The 16,216-nt window shown below is 35.3% G+C and overlaps 4 protein-coding genes across 7 annotated transcripts; 3 read left to right on the top strand and 1 right to left on the bottom strand.

Moving 5' to 3' along the window:
• Positions 1-1,893: 1,893 nt before the first annotated feature.
• Positions 1,894-3,506, bottom strand: LOC123202731 (histone H3.3). Its single transcript, XM_044618814.1, has 5 exons — positions 3,352-3,506; positions 3,153-3,258; positions 2,912-2,988; positions 2,707-2,797; positions 1,894-2,305 (listed from the first exon to the last, which is right to left on the bottom strand). The coding sequence occupies exons 2-5, from the start codon at positions 3,222-3,224 to the stop codon at positions 2,135-2,137; spliced, it is 411 nt and encodes a 136-aa protein (XP_044474749.1). The 5' UTR covers positions 3,225-3,258; positions 3,352-3,506; the 3' UTR covers positions 1,894-2,134.
• A 617-nt stretch (positions 3,507-4,123) lies between these two features.
• LOC123202796 lies at positions 4,124-6,466 on the top strand. 2 transcript variants are annotated; one of them, XM_044618931.1, is made up of 3 exons: positions 4,124-4,357; positions 5,122-5,292; positions 6,177-6,466. In XM_044618931.1, exons 1-3 carry the CDS (start codon positions 4,262-4,264, stop codon positions 6,192-6,194), a joined length of 285 nt encoding a protein of 94 aa, XP_044474866.1. In that variant the 5' UTR covers positions 4,124-4,261; the 3' UTR covers positions 6,195-6,466. The 2 variants fall into 2 exon arrangements, with proteins under 2 accessions (XP_044474866.1, XP_044474865.1); XM_044618930.1 differs by having other exon boundaries at positions 4,127-4,357; positions 6,167-6,466.
• Positions 6,467-7,853: 1,387 nt separating this feature from the next.
• LOC123203320 (protein BASIC PENTACYSTEINE6-like) lies at positions 7,854-11,635 on the top strand. Of its 3 annotated transcripts, none has more exons than XM_044619648.1 (4): positions 7,874-8,009; positions 9,649-9,764; positions 9,965-10,124; positions 10,269-11,635. In XM_044619648.1, the coding sequence occupies exons 3-4, from the start codon at positions 10,056-10,058 to the stop codon at positions 11,211-11,213; spliced, it is 1,014 nt and encodes a 337-aa protein (XP_044475583.1). In that variant the 5' UTR covers positions 7,874-8,009; positions 9,649-9,764; positions 9,965-10,055; the 3' UTR covers positions 11,214-11,635. The 3 variants fall into 3 exon arrangements, with proteins under 3 accessions (XP_044475582.1, XP_044475583.1, XP_044475584.1); XM_044619649.1 differs by lacking the exon at positions 9,649-9,764 and adding an exon at positions 8,146-8,316 and having other exon boundaries at positions 7,895-8,009; XM_044619647.1 differs by lacking the exon at positions 9,649-9,764 and having other exon boundaries at positions 7,854-8,009.
• An 830-nt stretch (positions 11,636-12,465) lies between these two features.
• On the top strand, positions 12,466-16,215 carry LOC123203569 (bZIP transcription factor 29-like). Its single transcript, XM_044619992.1, has 4 exons — positions 12,466-14,039; positions 14,122-14,254; positions 14,384-14,468; positions 15,670-16,215. The coding sequence occupies exons 1-4, from the start codon at positions 12,943-12,945 to the stop codon at positions 15,897-15,899; spliced, it is 1,545 nt and encodes a 514-aa protein (XP_044475927.1). The 5' UTR covers positions 12,466-12,942; the 3' UTR covers positions 15,900-16,215.
• The last annotated feature ends 1 nt before the right edge of the window (position 16,216 follows it).

Genomic DNA, 16,216 nt, shown 5'->3' with positions numbered 1-16,216 from the left:
GGGTTCATTTGGGTCTATCCTATCTCACAACCGGATACGGATTGTTGAAGTTGTTGTACAATGGACACCTCCGGGACCAGGCTACAATCTAAATAAACTAGATATAACACAAAATCTTCATCGTGCCAGAACAAACTGTCCAAAACCACAACTTACAACTTCACATTCATCTCAGCTATGGCTTCTGGTTCCCTACTGCATGAAGTTACGTTTGATCATCTCAAAACTCGAGACATCATCGTCGAGCCATTTTCTAAAAAGATAGCAAAAGAACAAAACGATCAAAGATATAAATGAAAGTGAAAATCTCAGGTAAACACAAAACATATCTATCTACGTAGGTCAAAAAGTATGGGCAAAGAAGTACCAGTGGCATGTGAATTTTTTTAATGAAAACATGGGCAATCAAGTACGAGCAGCATTTAAAAGATCGATGAAGCAAAAATGAAACAGGAGATGGGATGAAATTGAATTTTTTTATCCCAACATAATAACCCTGTGTACTGTATAATACTAGAGCAAAACTGAGTTGATTCAAACTTAAAAATTGGTTTGACTCAGATTATATTCGTTTTATTCAAAATCGAAACAAGTTTTAATTAAAAGATTCAACTCATTTTAAAATCAAACCAAACTCAAATTAAAAAAAATTCAATTCAATTTGGGTCGTAAATTAGATAGATAACTCGATTTGAATTATATTAAGTAATTATTAAATAATATCATTTTATCAATAAATCACAAATTTGAATCATAAATCTAAATCACACATATGAGTTATAGATTTGAATTAAAAATTCGAGTAAAAAAAAAATTGAATTATTTTTATTCGAATCGAACTTAAATCACACTTAATATTGGCTTGACAAATTCATATCAAACTTAAGTCAAACAATTTTTTATTCAAATCAAACTTAAATCAAAGAGTGTTTAGACTTGGTTTAGTCACATAAAATGGATTTGTTTATCAATTCAATAACATTATTTATCTCATTTGTAGCAACATTCATTTTTCTGAATATATTATTCTTCCTGTTACCAATCCTACGAGAACACTTTATACTAATGCGAATAAGTTTAAACTGAAACTTAAACAAGACATTATAAATTCAATATAGACTTGAGCCTACAAAGGCTTGGCTTGATGAAATCCACCCGTGGGATAATTTCTACCAAGGACAGCAGAAAGCCCAACGCTAAATAATTATTATTATTATTGTTTTTGCTAGTCCGAGTACTTGTCGCTACATATTGGGATGGTTGGGCTTTCTCTAAGGGAGTCACTATGCAGGTAAATGGTAAACTCTAGGATTACTTACAAACATAATTGGGCCTTTTCCGTCGGATTATTGAGGCTCATATATTATATGTTTGAGGAGAGTTTGCGTTGCTATAATTAAGTCCAGAAATGAATTGAATTCACTCAAATCGTAATAATGAAATCATATAACTCAATTTGAATAAAAAATATTATTTTAACGTAAACTCAATTTATTCTATTGACAATGATTCAAAAAAAATTCAAAAAATTTAAAAAAAATTGTTGAAGACACTATCAAAGGAAAGTGGTCACCAAAAAAAAAATAACCAAAAAAACTGAATTTATTAACTTCATAATGACTTAATTGTTTGATCTAACTAGATTTAATCTCAAATTAACTTAATGAAAAACCATCTATTTGAATTATGCATTCAAACTAGACTTGAATTAAACCTTTTTTTAAAACAAAATTCAAATCACTCTTAATTTTGAGTTAACAAACTCAAACCAAATCATTTTTTGATCAAGTAAAACTCAATCTGATTCATATCCAACCCTAGATCCGATTGGATGATTCAGCTTTGAGTTTAACCCACTTAATTTAGTTGAAAAAGGTATATTAATCCATATCATCATGTCTCATACGATACATTTTATTATATTAATTTTTGATACATCTAAGACACATCACCTTTTTTTATCTATAAGATATTGATAATGGTCCATTGTCAAAACAGAACATAAAGAGCACAGATTTGAGTTCAAACAAAACTCACGTTCAAGTGAAATGTATCATCATCTTTCTTTACAAAACAAAAGAAATAAGCAAGAACCAAGTACATTCTTCAAAGAGGGAATATACCAAGAATACAGTTAAGCACGCTCGCCTCGAATTCGCCTGGCCAATTGTATATCTTTAGGCATTATTGTAACACGTTTGGCGTGAATAGCACAAAGGTTAGTGTCTTCAAACAGACCCACAAGATACGCCTCTGCAGCTTCCTGAAGGGCAAGCACTGCGTGACTCTGGAACCTCAAATCAGTCTGCCAAAACAAAGGTTAAATAAGCACAACAATCTTATATCAGGAAAGAAACCAAAACTATTAAAAACAAAGGAAACAAACAGCCAAGTGGGGGTGAACCCTAGCCAAACCAGCTTAGGCTCAAGAACACTCGGCTCAAGTTTGTATAGTTGAAGCCAGGATTCTTAGATTGTATGAAATCTGAGCCAAACTTAAGGGAAGTTTTGCTCGATCCAACCGGCAAGTCAATCATTTGACGCTAAAAACAAAAACATTCAAACAAGCCACAAGCCACAAATACAAGCCAAGCTTCAAACTTCCACCCCAAGCAAGGCTTAACTTCCTTAAATCCCAGCTCAACAAACTCAAGCCAACCCTTGTTCCAGCTCTTATCCAACCAAGCATATTAAACGGAATTATACCTTAAAGTCTTGAGCAATTTCACGAACAAGACGCTGGAAGGGCAATTTGCGGATCAAAAGCTCAGTGCTCTTCTGGTACTTTCGGATTTCACTGTAATATTAACACAATTAATGTTATTAGCAATATCCCAGAACAATGATAAAACCAAGATTCAATAATCTGTTTCGATTTCCAAAAAGAGAATAAATGTCCAAAATTTTTTACCGAAGAGCAACAGTTCCAGGACGATAACGGTGAGGCTTCTTTACTCCACCGGTGGTAGGAGCAGATTTTCTTGCAGCCTGCATTGAGTTAATTGCCAAGGAAAATAATAATCAGAACACCAATTTCTAAAATTTAACTCTTAACTACATACAACACAGAAAAATTCAAGTAAATCTTGAAACCCTAGACCAGGTATTTAAGTTCCGAATCGAAAGAAATTCGAAACCCTAAAGAGACGTACCTTTGTGGCAAGCTGCTTCCTGGGAGCCTTTCCTCCTGTTGATTTGCGAGCAGTTTGCTTGGTACGGGCCATTCCTCTACAATCAAGACCGCTGAGCCTCAATACTCTGCCAAAATTCAAAAACCACAAAACCCAATCAGATCTGCAAGCAACGCCAAAATGCTGTCAAAGCAAATACCTATTTAAAACGGGAGCATACTGTTTGAATAAGGAAAGCAGAGAGACGGAGAGCGAACTGAGAATTTGATTATCGTTTTGAGAGAGATAAATCGAGACGAAAAATGAAAATTTCAAGCGAAAAAATACAGGCTTATATACGCCGGGGAATTAGACGGTTTAATTTGGGAACGACGACGTTTTGGAATGTTAGAAAGCTCCTTGATCCGAGTTTTGCACTTCTGATTGGTTGGTTAATTTACATGAGGATTGCCAGCGTGTTAGAGATAACACAAATCAGGAGTTGTTAATGACAAAAAGATTGCCACTTGTCTATATCTTATCGGTTTCAGTTTCACCATATAACTTATTCAGCCCAAAGTAGTGAACGCCTTAATAAAAAGTTTCAATAGGATAATATATTTTGTATTTTTAATTTAATAATTATAAATAGATAGTAACTTAATTTTTTTACACGTCTAAGAGTCTAAGTAAGTTGATGGTAACTTTGAAGGCACATCCCACAAAAAAAATAAAAAGAATATATAAAACGTATAGGGTGAACCTACAAGGCACATGGGTTGGTCAACTAAAGATTCACATAGACGCGATCCAAAGGTTTTGGATGCGCCTGGGGTCTTAGGATATTGTGGGCTGTGGCATGATATAGCCCATGGCACGACGGGTGGTCCAGATTATGGACTGGTACTGGGCCGTGTCTATTCTTTTACCACCAACATCCATAAAGAACTTTATCGGCCAACACATAAACTAATTTAAGCCTGGTTTCAATTTGGACATGGATTGATTTTACCCTTATGACCTGTGTCTCAAATGCTTACGCAGAGCCTATGAATACAAGTTCTCGAAGATAATGAAGAATCTAACATATTCATCAGTTGAGAGTTTTCAGAACGCAAACACATTTTCTTCTGTCAACTGACGACAGTGCCATGGATGGAAGAAACAGCAAAGGCTATATGTGGGCAGTCTCGGCCGGATTGAATGCTGCTATGGCCGCCATATCCGCCAAGCACTTCTCATCTTGGGTATCTTCTTATCTCATCCTCCGATCACCATACCAACTTAACGTATTATTGTTATTATTTACTAATTAAATTATCCCATTTTATAACCTGCCTTGTAGATTTTAGCTTGTAATTTTAAAGCACATCCTGTCTATTTTTATTCATTATATCGAACCCTAGTAGAGAAATTTTAAAATCCATACGCCCAGTACGGATTTCGGGACTTGGCACCTAATAGGATTGGTGAATTTACTGTAACTTATGTTCTTCTTCTTGCTCAGTGGGTGTGGTTGTTTTGGTGTGGAGTCCATAATTTGTATGTGGATGTTTTTTCTTTTGACTGTTGAGTTCAACTTCTAGTTGCAAGGTTTCTGTTGGACTAGCTCAGTAGTCCTTGTTTGATTTCATAAATGTTCTTAGGCTGTTGTTATAATACAACCAAGAAATAGTTTATATTGCAAGTTTTGGGCCATGAATTTATAAGTTGTGTATTGAAGTTATGTTCCAGCAATGTATAGCAGAACCCATATTTGTAATGTAGTATCAAAACCCTGTTTCTGTGAATTGTTATCTTGGGATTCCTTTTTTCTGTCCATATCTGATCATTAGATATCTATGTTCATAAATTTTACAAATTCTTGTCCGGTCTGGTTTCTCCCTCCCTTTCATGTTGTTTTGTTCACTTTCTTTATCTTTGTCTCTATTTCATTTCAATTAAGGCCTTTTCTCTCCCTCTTATTTTTGGTATCATGTTGTTGATCTATAATGCTTCTTGTTCTTAACAGCTCATTCGGTATGGAATGGTCATAATTTTTAATGTGACAATGTGGGGCTGTTATGTCAACAGTCTTAAAGCTCTCTCATCCCTTCAGGCTACGGTCACAAACTTTGCTACAAACTTCCTCTCTTCTGGTCTAGCTGGATTGTTTTTGTTTGGGGAACCATTACCGTTCCAGGTAACAATTGGGTTATGTGATTGATTGATGCTGACGATCTTTGACTACAAGGCTTTAGAATGCATTGATCTATCTAAATTTTAAAAGGATTCTACTTGCTTCATGAAAATATGATTTTCTTGTACCTTTTCAAAAATGAGTTCTTCAATGGTTCATGATCTTGGCAGAATTACTGATAACCTCTGCTTGTGGTATAAGATGATTTCAATTTGCATACTTGGTTTTGTAAAACGCAGAACTGAATAAGTGCATGTTAATGTGTATATGGATGGGTTTACAAGTAAACAAGGATAAGTGGCACTAGAAAATTCCAAACTATGTGATGTTTTTATGAGTAACAAAATTGAGGGAGAAAATCTATTTGCCCTGGGTTCCATTATGGTTGTGCTCAAACCCGGGTTTGGAAATCCTAGTATGTAATAGTAGAAGTTTCGATTTTCTATGGCTTTACTTTAAGTTTATAAAAGTCATGCAAGGAAAAGTTATGAGTTCTAACATCACTCTTCAATATCGGGCGTAAATTAACTGCAGAAGCTTTATCCTAGTGACAAACATTATAAAATGAATGAACTTTTTTTTTTAAATAAATAAAAGAAACAAATATCTTGTATTTTTATTTTGAGTACTGCTACACTAACAATTTACAGAATTCAGATTTCAGGTCTAGTTACAATAATGTGGTAATAATTAAAAAATTGCAACATTATTTCATCATCTATTTGGCAAATTTAAGCCAATGTCATTACTTTAATTGATTTCAATTAAGTTTTACAAGATCATATTGCAGCATTAGCTTGTGACCAAGGAACTCTTACTTTCGGATATTTTTCTCATTAAATCATTTGTTTTTGAAATAAAAAAAATTGTTTCAAAGTGGTTTGCAGGTGCCCTCTTCATTGTAATTGGAGTTCTCATTATGAGTAAGTCAAGTGTTGAGACGAAGGAGAGCATCAATTGAGGTTTGAGATCAAGTTTAGCTTGAGATGTTGTGATGCCAAGAAGTTAATGAAGAGATATGATTGTGGAAGGAAGTCTTGTACTTTTGTTATAGGCCGCATATTGATTATATTGGGTGTCATTCTAATAAACCCTAGTTGAACCAGATCTGGGTTCATGATCAAATCGAAAACTGGCATCATCAATGAAATTCGCTTTAGTGTTCTGGCAATGGCAACAGAGACGTGTTTATTAGAACTAGTAAAGTATTAAAATTTTTACGAAGAAATCTCGGGTTTGAACTTCTGCGACGCATTAATTACTTATTGAAAAAGAAAAAAGAGAGAGACATAGCTGTTACTATAATGCAACCATGTGAAAATAAAAGTGCTTAATATAAGTTTTAAGTCTTTTGCTTTTAAATTTCATGTTATGAATTTCCAAGTTATGGGTTAATGTATTATTACAACTTTGAGCCATACAAAAGCCCATAAAAATAGTTCATCCGTTGCTTATATGTATAAAAATTACATTATATGAATTTATAATAAGTATCAATTTGATAATTATTGATAACATGTTATTATATAATTTGATATTATTTATTTTTTATTCAACAACATTTCGATACATCATCGTTAGTATCTAAATTAATACTTATTATTTAGTACATATAGTTTTATTGTGTATGTAATTAACTTTGGAATTTCAATCGTACTATGATATTGTTTGTAGACTAAACTAGTGGGCATCATGTCTTTTGTTAGAGGTGAATTTGATCTGAGTTATTTGAGTTTAGATCATTGTTAGATTTGAATAAAATGGTTCGAGTTGGTTCAAACCTTCTTGTCTTAATAGTGTTAATGCATTGAAATTTGTCTAACAAAAGATATTTTTTTCTTTTTTCTTTTTTTGACAATTTGTTTATTTTCTAAAGATTCTTATGAATTCAAATAATTGTTTCTTTCTTTTAGTAATTTTTTTTTCTTCTTCCTTTCTAATGATTTTAATTTTTCTCTTGTCAACTTATTTATTAGTTGAGCAAACTGAATTTGATTTCGGATTGATTATATTCGAGTCGGATTTGCATCGACCTTGTATAGCTTTAACAAGGTTGGAGTCGAGCCCCATCTCTTGCTAAAATTCAGAAGACTTCTTTGCACAAACACCAACACATCGTTTTGGTTAAACATGCTGTTACCAGTTACCAGTTACCAGTTACCAACGTAAATCACTGAAATCTCACATGTTTCACTGAAATTCACAAAAAATATTGCCTCTTGCCATACCGAAATGTCCAAAGAAAACAGTAAAATAGTTATTTACCGGAAGCTCTGGACTCAGTTACATGCTGAGGAACATCAATGCCAGACCAAATGAACAGAGCCCTTTGAAAATGAAACTCGTACTATCTTGTCGTTTTCTCCTCGCCCAACGCCACTGGTACAAGCACTAAAAAATAATCCGAACCGTCCACTTTTCTGGAATCTCGAGGCAAATCCCACATTGGACGGCTAGAACGACAGATGGGCCATTCGCCCCTCCATACAACAGTCAAAACTTGTTCACATAATGTCAATGCTTACACGGGGCAGGCTGTAACTTGGAGTTTGACTGTAAGTGGGAAGGATAAACTAGATGAGTTATGAAGAGAAAACAGAGTAAATACCCAACAGGAGACATAAATTGAAAATTCTCTTACCTTTCTGACTCTCTTTCTCTGTTCCACAGATTTTTCATCTTCCCGATTAGGGTTCTCTCTCTTGCTGGTTCTTTTACTTGTAAGTTTTGATTTCCTCTTTTTTCTTATATGTATTCAATTTTAAGCAATTGATCATTGTTATCTATCTGTATTTTGGTCTTTGAAAATGGGTTTTTACTTTGTATTTTAAGTAATAGTTACTCGCTCAAGTGCAGCTTGCTTTGACTGGCTTAATGCTTTTTCGATTTCTGCTGTCTTGATCATTTAAGATGGTTGAGTTGGTGATTTTGAATTTCTCAAGTCATTGGTGAAGTTAAGATGTTTGACTGGTATAGAATTTGGGATCTCCAGACTACTTCTCGTTATAGATGAAACATTTATGCTTGGTATGTTCCCAGGGATTGGTTTTCTGTGATATTATTGAAGCTTTCGAGTTTCATTTATCATTAGGAATTGGCAAATGCTTTTTTATCTTTGTGTTTGAAAGTTGTTATTATTTATCATCTATCTTGGGAGTTAATGTAAAGCTTGAGATTTTGTGTTTAATTTCTTGGGGATACAATTAATGTTGAAAAATAAAGACTATAATGTGGAGACAGTCGATTTTGATTCTGGAAAGAAGAATAAAATTGGAAAGTGGGAAACAAGATCTACATCTTTGTATTTGCAATAGAGTCAGATGAATCCTAAATCATCAAGTTTTAGGCGTTCTTATGTTGTGATCGGATATAATTGATGATATTCAAGGATGAGCTCCTATAACTGCTTCTTGAGATGCTGATTGTGCAAATAACATGAAAATAAAGTATCTATGCATTTGTCTCTCTGCATTTTCACTTTTGTGTGGATTCTGGACTTTCTTATTAAGTTTTATGCCTATGACCGCGCAAGCTTTGTCATTCTGTTTATTAATTGTTATATTCTTAATTTCTTGGATGGAACCAAGGTCAGTGAGGTTTTTTGCTTGAATCCTGATTAATGAAGCCTGAAATACTTTAATATACTATCAAGGACAAACCAGAATGATGTGATTGATTTTCTCATTGGAATCTATTCAATGAAACCTATGAGAATTGAAGATCAACGTGAACAAGAGTAGGCCTATTTGACAAAACCCAATTAAACCTGTAGTTGATGTAATTTCTGGTGGATTCTTCTTGTTTGAAAGAGAACAAGACCTACTTTATAAGAATTATTGTTTGTTATGCAGTCCCCAAAAGTAGTTGATGTTTTTATCAGTCTGTTGTTAGTATATGACAGGTGTGATGTTGTCTTCCTGAAGTCTTGTTTTGGCCATCAAAGTTGGGAATTCCTAATTCAATGTTTTTGTTTTGTTCATAGTCATGATCTGATGTTATTTTGCTTTCAATTTTTGAATTATATTTTGTTCTTATAGAGTAACTATTGAGGATAGTCTATAAAGGTTTACAGCCTTCCTTTCTCCCAAAACGCTCAAATACTACTGGGGTTAATTAATTCAGGCCTATAACTGTTCGGACATTGTCCCAACACTTCTACATCTAACTAATACAGCTTTGGACTCCCAATTTGAATGGCTGCTTACAAGCTGTAAAACCACTCCGTTAATAGAGGGAGAAGACCATGAATAAATGAATAGTCTTCTCCCTCTGATCATGATCATGGCTTGCTTTTTGGACTTCACAAATCTTTTCTCTTGGATGGAAGTAACCTCATCTCATGGCACTCGGTTATTGCAGAGCATAGCGGAAGGCCGGCATAGCTTAAGTCAGTAGTATATGGGTATGCTTAAGTGCTGCTCATATTTGAGAGATACTGGCTTCCCTTCAGCAGCAAAGGGATTTTATGATGTTTGGTATGTGTGTGCTTCTGTTTGACAAATCAGTGCCATTAATTTGCTTATGCAGTTGTGCTTCTGCTGGCTTGGTTGTGGTTTTTATTCTCATAGTCTTATTTCCTTTAAGTGTTGGTGTCTATTTTCATGTAGGGGTTGTTTCCATTAATTAGTTTTCTCTTAAGTTTAAATTGCCTCCAATTTGTTATTTTGAGATGCAGGATATGTAGCCATGAAAGATTATGATGTTTAATTGATCAAGCGATTTTCCTCATATTGTATTTGCCTTTTTGAATTACATTTGCATCGCAAATGGATGACGGTGGGCATCGTGAAAACGGGAGACACAAAGCAGAGCAGTATAAGGCAGCTCAGGGCCAGGTATTTACAAGCAGTACTGTGGGAAATTGAAACCTGAGAAGTTTGGATTAACCATATATGAATGCCTTTGATCACCAATAAAATTTGCTGTGTGAAGATTTTTTCCTATAAAATCTGTGTCTGATGATTATTCTGTTATAACAGTGGTTTGTGCATCATCAACCAACAATGAAACAGATAATGGCTATTATGGCTGAGAGAGATGCAGCCATACAAGAAAGAAATTTAGCTCTTTCTGAGAAAAAGGCAGCCATTGCAGAACGAGACATGGCATTCCTGCAGCGAGATACGGCTATAGCTGAACGTAACAATGCTATTTTGGAACGAGACAATGCCTTTGCAAGTCTTCAGTCTCGAGAAAATTGCCTGGCCAGTGGTAGTATGTCTTCATGTCCACCAGGATGCCAAATTGGTCGTGGGGTGAAGCACGTACACCAACCGCAGCAGCATGTACATAATCTGCCCCACATGACTGAAGCTGCATATGGTACAAGGGAGATGCATTCAAGTGATGGAATCCTCATGTCTCCTGGTGCTAATGAGACTGGAAAGCCACGACGGGGTAAACGAGCAAAGGAGGCCAGGGTGAAATCACCTAGTAAGAAGACATCAAAATCTCCACGGAAGATTAAGCAGGAAACTGAAGACCTAAATAAGATTGTGTTTGGGAAGCCTCAAGAGTGGAAAAGTGTGCAAGATTTGGATGGTGCAGGTGATGATCTTAATAAACATTTGACATCATCGAAGTCTGATTGGAAAGGTCAGGTCCTGGGATTGAACCAAGTTACATTTGATGATTCAACCATGCCAGCACCTGTATGCTCGTGCACTGGGACACTAAGACAGTGTTACAAGTGGGGAAGTGGGGGTTGGCAGTCTGCATGTTGCACAACCTCCCTGTCCATGTACCCACTACCGACAGTGCCTAACAAACGGCATGCCCGAATAGGTGGCCGGAAGATGAGTGGAAGTGCATTTAACAAGCTGCTTAGCCGGCTAGCTGCAGAAGGCCACGATCTGTCAAGTCCAATTGATCTGAAGGATCATTGGGCCAAGCATGGAACAAATCGCTACATCACAATCAAGTAGATATTAAGAAAATTTCACTTTGATTGAGGAAGAGGGGAACATAGAATCAGCCTGTGATGGTCGGCCATGGTTTTTCCTACAAGCTATGGCGGTAAGGTAATAAAAAAAAAAATTGATGTAGCTAAAATGTGAATTACTGGGTCAAGGATGGGAGGGAATTTATTAAGATGGATGAGTGGCCTGTCTCACTTTCCAATTTCTTTTTAATCTTTTGTCATCATTTTGTTGTCCCAGGATAGATATAAGCCATGGTTATAATGAGAATGGAGGATCGTTTCTCATTGGCTAGGTTAATATTAGTCAGCTCCAGTTAATCCACCTTGGTAGCTCCGGATAATTGTAGAGGGTTGTATTGTATCTCCACGTCTTCTTGTACTTGTATGAATATAAGTGTTAGTTTAAAGTAGAACCAATTACGTAAATGTTTCTTTGGCTTAAAGTTTGTTCATTCAGCAGTTAAGAGGGTGGGTTTAAGCCGAGTCAAATCCGAAAAAAAGTTAATTCAAGTTCGAGTTCTGCTTGTTTAAGAAGTAAACAGTAACATCAGAGAAGACAGGGACATGGTGGAGAATGGGAAACGAGGGTGGGACAGGGGTCGGGAAATGGGATAACTGACCCTATCATTGCCATCACTATTTATAGGATGGGTTTTAGGTTATGGACCAGGTTTTAATGATGGGAAGAATACTGCCTTTAGTGATTTGGTCACTGAAATTCTACGACAGACTGGTTTGAGGACATGTCACCATGTTGGTTTGGTGAAAAATTTTTCCTGGGTGACACGAACATTAGGTTTCATCGTAATTCTTTTGAACTTGAATCCGAGCTCAAATTTAACTATATAAATTCGATTTTATTGATTGAATTTATTTTTATAAAAACAAATTAAATTTAAGTTAAATTCAAATATTTAAATTTATATTAATTTAAATTAAATCTAAAATTATATATTCTTAAATTGAGTTTCAATTCAACGGTCTTGAGATTAATTAGATTTTTACAGTTAAATTAATCTTAAATTGAATATTATTTGGGTTAAATGGTCGATCTGCCCATTGCACGAGCACCCATATAATATAAAATTATTTAAATAAATAGCCTTTATATGAATATTTCCAATGTTTTTATCAGATTAATAATGAAATTATATTTGACTGGCCAAGGCTCTCGATATTTTCAATGCTCGATAATAGCAATGTTATTTATCTTGTTTTAACCACAGAGGGCACCAAAGTGTTAGAAGTGTTGCTAAGTTACTCAACAAAGATCTTTAGTTCAATCTCACTTTACACCTTTATCGCCAAGTAGGACTTGCTGTACTGACCCATCAGCATAACAGGGAAGATCTTTCTTAATCAAATCATAAAGAATTACAGTTACATCAGTGAGTGGGTGCTGTCGTTGTAATTTGTATTTCGGTAATTTTGAAGTTTATAGAAAATTTTTCTAGTTTTGGCATGTTTGTAAATTTCGCGTGATTACCGCCATCTTTTGGTTAACAAATCACCATTTCTCAGATTCCCTCTGATTTTGCCGTGTATGGACTTCTACACCAGTTTGTATTGATTCTTTGTATTTGTTGTATTCGACTCAATAAACCAGAGTATAGTTTACCCTTTTTCCAGATTCCCAGGCATCGAAATTTGCTAAGGGTTGATGATTTCAAGTGTTAGGGTTTGTTAAAGATTAGAGAATAGATTGTGGGCAGTAGGAAGTGGTTTGCTTTACTATGCAGAAACTTGAGTCAGCTTCTTCAATCACCAAGGCGAGAAACAATTTGGATGTTCCCATGTACGGTACGAGTCAGGTGGGTCAATTATCTCAAAACATGAGTCTTGAGAACAACAGGAGACCAGGTATGCCTCCTTCACATCCAAATAATCCTCTTTCATTGCCTTATTCACAGTCACAGATCATGGCGTCTCGTTCAAATGCCAACTTGGGAGCATCCCATTATAGGTCTTTGTCTCAATCATCTGGTTTTGATTGCTTGCGACCCTTGAATCCATCCAATCCATTGACATATCGTGAATCATCAGCGTCTGATACAGTATCTAATAATGTGTGCATGGAGGAAAGAGTTGGTAATTCTCATGGATTATTGATTCATTCTCCTGTTAATAGAGTTGATGCTGTTGAGAATTTTCCTCCTCGTAAAGGGCATAGGCGATCTAGTAGTGATTTCCCTCTAGGATTTTCTGCAATGATCCAGTCATCACCGCAATTGATACCAATAGGGAGTAGGGGAATAACTGAGGTAGAACAGCCAATTCAATTGGTGAAACGAGAATCTGAATGGAATGCCAGCAATGGAAGTAATCATGCAGAAGGGATAAGTGAGAAGAAACCAGAGTTGGTGGATGATTTGTTCAGTGAATACATGAATTTGGAAAATATTGATACGTTGAACTCATCTGGTACTGAGGACAAGGATTTGGATGGCAGAGCTAGTGGTACAAAGACAAATGGAGGTGAAAGTAGTGATAACGAAGTGGAAAGTCATGCGAATGAAAATTTGATTAGCTTGCAGGGAACTAGTTCAAGTGAGAAGAGGGAAGGAATCAAGAGGCGTGCTACTGGAGATATTGCTCCTACTGTTAGGCACCATAGGAGTCTTTCAATGGATAGTTATACGGGGAATTTTCATTTTGATGATGAGTCAACAAAGCTTCCTTTCGGAACTCAACTTTTTCCTGGCAGTTCCACCAATGGAAATATGGCTAAGATTAGGTCGAATGGTGAATTTAGCGAAGTTGAGCTGAAAAAGATTTTGACAAATGATAAGCTTGCAGAGATTGCATTGTCAGATCCCAAACGTGCCAAAAGGTATAGTACTTTTGAATTTTAGAGGAAGTAGTGTAGTTACTGTAGTGTTACTGAGTTCAGTTCTTTTCTTTGATTGTGTTAGGATTTTGGCTAATCGTCAATCAGCTGCTCGCTCCAAGGAGAGGAAGATGCAGTACATTGCTGAATTGGAACAGAAGGTGCAAACTCTGCAGACAGAGGCAACCACATTGTCTACCCAAGTTACAATGTTACAAGTGTGTATCTAAGCTGTTGATAATAGCACAATTATCTGGATGATCACCTCTTAAATATTTTCCTCCTTTTTTTCTTCAGTAAATATTACTCATTTACTTGTTGGTTGTGTTTACATTGTTTATTTTCAGAAAGATTCAGCTGGGCTTACAAGTCAGAATAATGAATTGAAATTCCGTCTTCAGGCCATGGAGCAGCAGGCTCAACTCAAAGATGGTATAAGTTTTTTCCATGTTTAATTGCCCCATTCTTATTCATTGGAACTGAGACCTACTTTTCTTTTATCTACATGCTGCAAATATCTGATGTTTTGCCACAATATATGTTGACCAAAGCATTCTAAAATTCTTAATCCTGTTTATCCATAAATATGAGATCTTAAAGTGTCTGAAGAGAGTTTTCTTCTGATTGTGTTCCATTTGATCAATTGATACCTCTTATGTGATTTAATATTTTATGTACTCTGACTATTCTTAACATGAAAATAAAATTAAGAAAAGTATTATTCAAAGTTTTCTGGGGTCTTGCCAGCTTATCTTATGAGACTTGTTAATATTTTAAATGTAATTATGAATATTATGCTAAATAAAGTCATCCAACCGATCAGGTGTTTAAAGGGTGATAAGAATAGGGAAGAGACTGTCAAATCAATAAATCTATTTAAACTTTTCAAAAGATTTCCTATTCGTAAAAGACAATGCAATGGACCTAAACATGTGTTGCATATTTACAGAGAGGATCCCTCTACATTTTTTTTTTCCTGAATGTAAGACAGTGGCGAAACCACATTTCAGTTGACTTGTTTTAGTATGCCATATAATTAGATGCGACTGGTGTAAAGCTGCTGGTTTGTTGTTTTGGGCACCACATCTTGGTTCATCAGGCTTTCCAATAGTTGAGATTTCATCTTGAATTGGTAGCAGGCTAGCAGCAGCTTTCTTCTATTGTCTAATGCTGTACCAAACTCATAATGCTAATTACTATGAATAGTTATCTTTTCTGAGAAGTGTAAAATGATGCAATTTCAAGTATTTTATACACACACACACACACACACATATATATTTCTTAATGTTGTAATTTTGACTGGGAACCATTCTATCATTATAAGTTTATTGTTTCAGAATCAATTTCTTGCGCAGATTTGCTGTTTAACTTGAGATCGAGGTTTTGTTCCTCCTAATGTTTGAAAAGGCTGATACAAGTGCTTATTGTGTAGTGGTTTAGTTCATTATTAGTCCTGCATTATATATCATATAGGGATTCTCGGGAGTCAGTTTCCTTTATTTACATATCTAAAATCTAAACTCACTTCAAAGGTTACTCTTAATTTCATTTTCAGAGTTCAGAATAATATTGATTTTATGGCCTTTGTTTGGTTTAAGAGATTCATTCTGTTTTATGATTGATTTGGCAGCTTTAAACGAGTCATTAGCTGCAGAAGTACAAAGATTAAAGCTTGCAGCTGCAGAGGTGAGTGGAGAGACCCATCTTTCAAGCCTTATGGCTCAGCAGCTTTCTATCAGTCAGATGTTCCAAGGGCAGCCAAACCAAGTCAATGTATATGAGTTACAGCAGCAGCCTCTGCTTAACCAATTGCAATCTGAGCGGCAGAATGGTGAGGCTGCTATCCGTGATCCAAAGTAATAGGCTTGTCAAGTCAGCCATCTGTTCATTCCAATTGCATAGTTTCTGAACTCTTAGCACATACTATATTTGCTCCAGTATACCTTAATATATACTTTATCTATTTAGAACTTCACCATTGTTCAATATTTTCCAGTTGGTTTTTTGCATCTGAGACAATGGAGAACTGAAGCTGAACCCTTGGCTGGTTCCAGTTTAGATAAAGATTTCATTGTCTTTAGTCATAGTTATGTTGAAATAAGTTATTGGTTGTCTTTGAAATATATACTTGATTTCCCATTATTTGAAGAAATGAATGAAAATTATATTCCTTTCAT

Source organism: Mangifera indica, chromosome 19, assembly GCF_011075055.1.
Source record: "Mangifera indica cultivar Alphonso chromosome 19, CATAS_Mindica_2.1, whole genome shotgun sequence".
NCBI lineage: Eukaryota > Viridiplantae > Streptophyta > Magnoliopsida > Sapindales > Anacardiaceae > Mangifera > Mangifera indica.
The sequence above is the reverse complement of the archived record's forward strand: the minus strand, read 5'-3'. Positions and strand labels throughout refer to the sequence as shown.

What these genes read in the sequence shown, in the direction of transcription:
- LOC123202731 (XM_044618814.1), bottom strand. Translation starts at nt 3,224, where the DNA reads ATGGCCCGTACCAAGCAAACTGCTCGCAAATCAACAGGAGGAAAGGCT. An exon ending in GGAAGCAGCTTGCCACAAAG is followed by an intron (nt 2,989 to 3,152) that starts GTACGTCTCTTT and finishes AACTCAATGCAG; the next exon opens with GCTGCAAGAAAATCTGCTCC. An exon ending in CCTGGAACTGTTGCTCTTCG is followed by an intron (nt 2,798 to 2,911) that starts GTAAAAAATTTT and finishes TTAATATTACAG; the next exon opens with TGAAATCCGAAAGTACCAGA.
- LOC123202796 (XM_044618930.1), top strand. Translation starts at nt 4,262, where the DNA reads ATGGATGGAAGAAACAGCAAAGGCTATATGTGGGCAGTCTCGGCCGGA. An exon ending in CCAAGCACTTCTCATCTTGG is followed by an intron (nt 4,358 to 5,121) that starts GTATCTTCTTAT and finishes TGTTCTTAACAG; the next exon opens with CTCATTCGGTATGGAATGGT. An exon ending in GGGAACCATTACCGTTCCAG is followed by an intron (nt 5,293 to 6,166) that starts GTAACAATTGGG and finishes ATTGTTTCAAAG; the next exon opens with TGGTTTGCAGGTGCCCTCTT.
- LOC123203320 (XM_044619647.1), top strand. Translation starts at nt 10,056, where the DNA reads ATGGATGACGGTGGGCATCGTGAAAACGGGAGACACAAAGCAGAGCAG. An exon ending in ATAAGGCAGCTCAGGGCCAG is followed by an intron (nt 10,125 to 10,268) that starts GTATTTACAAGC and finishes CTGTTATAACAG; the next exon opens with TGGTTTGTGCATCATCAACC.
- LOC123203569 (XM_044619992.1), top strand. Translation starts at nt 12,943, where the DNA reads ATGCAGAAACTTGAGTCAGCTTCTTCAATCACCAAGGCGAGAAACAAT. An exon ending in CCCAAGTTACAATGTTACAA is followed by an intron (nt 14,255 to 14,383) that starts GTGTGTATCTAA and finishes GTTTATTTTCAG; the next exon opens with AAAGATTCAGCTGGGCTTAC. An exon ending in GCAGGCTCAACTCAAAGATG is followed by an intron (nt 14,469 to 15,669) that starts GTATAAGTTTTT and finishes TTGATTTGGCAG; the next exon opens with CTTTAAACGAGTCATTAGCT.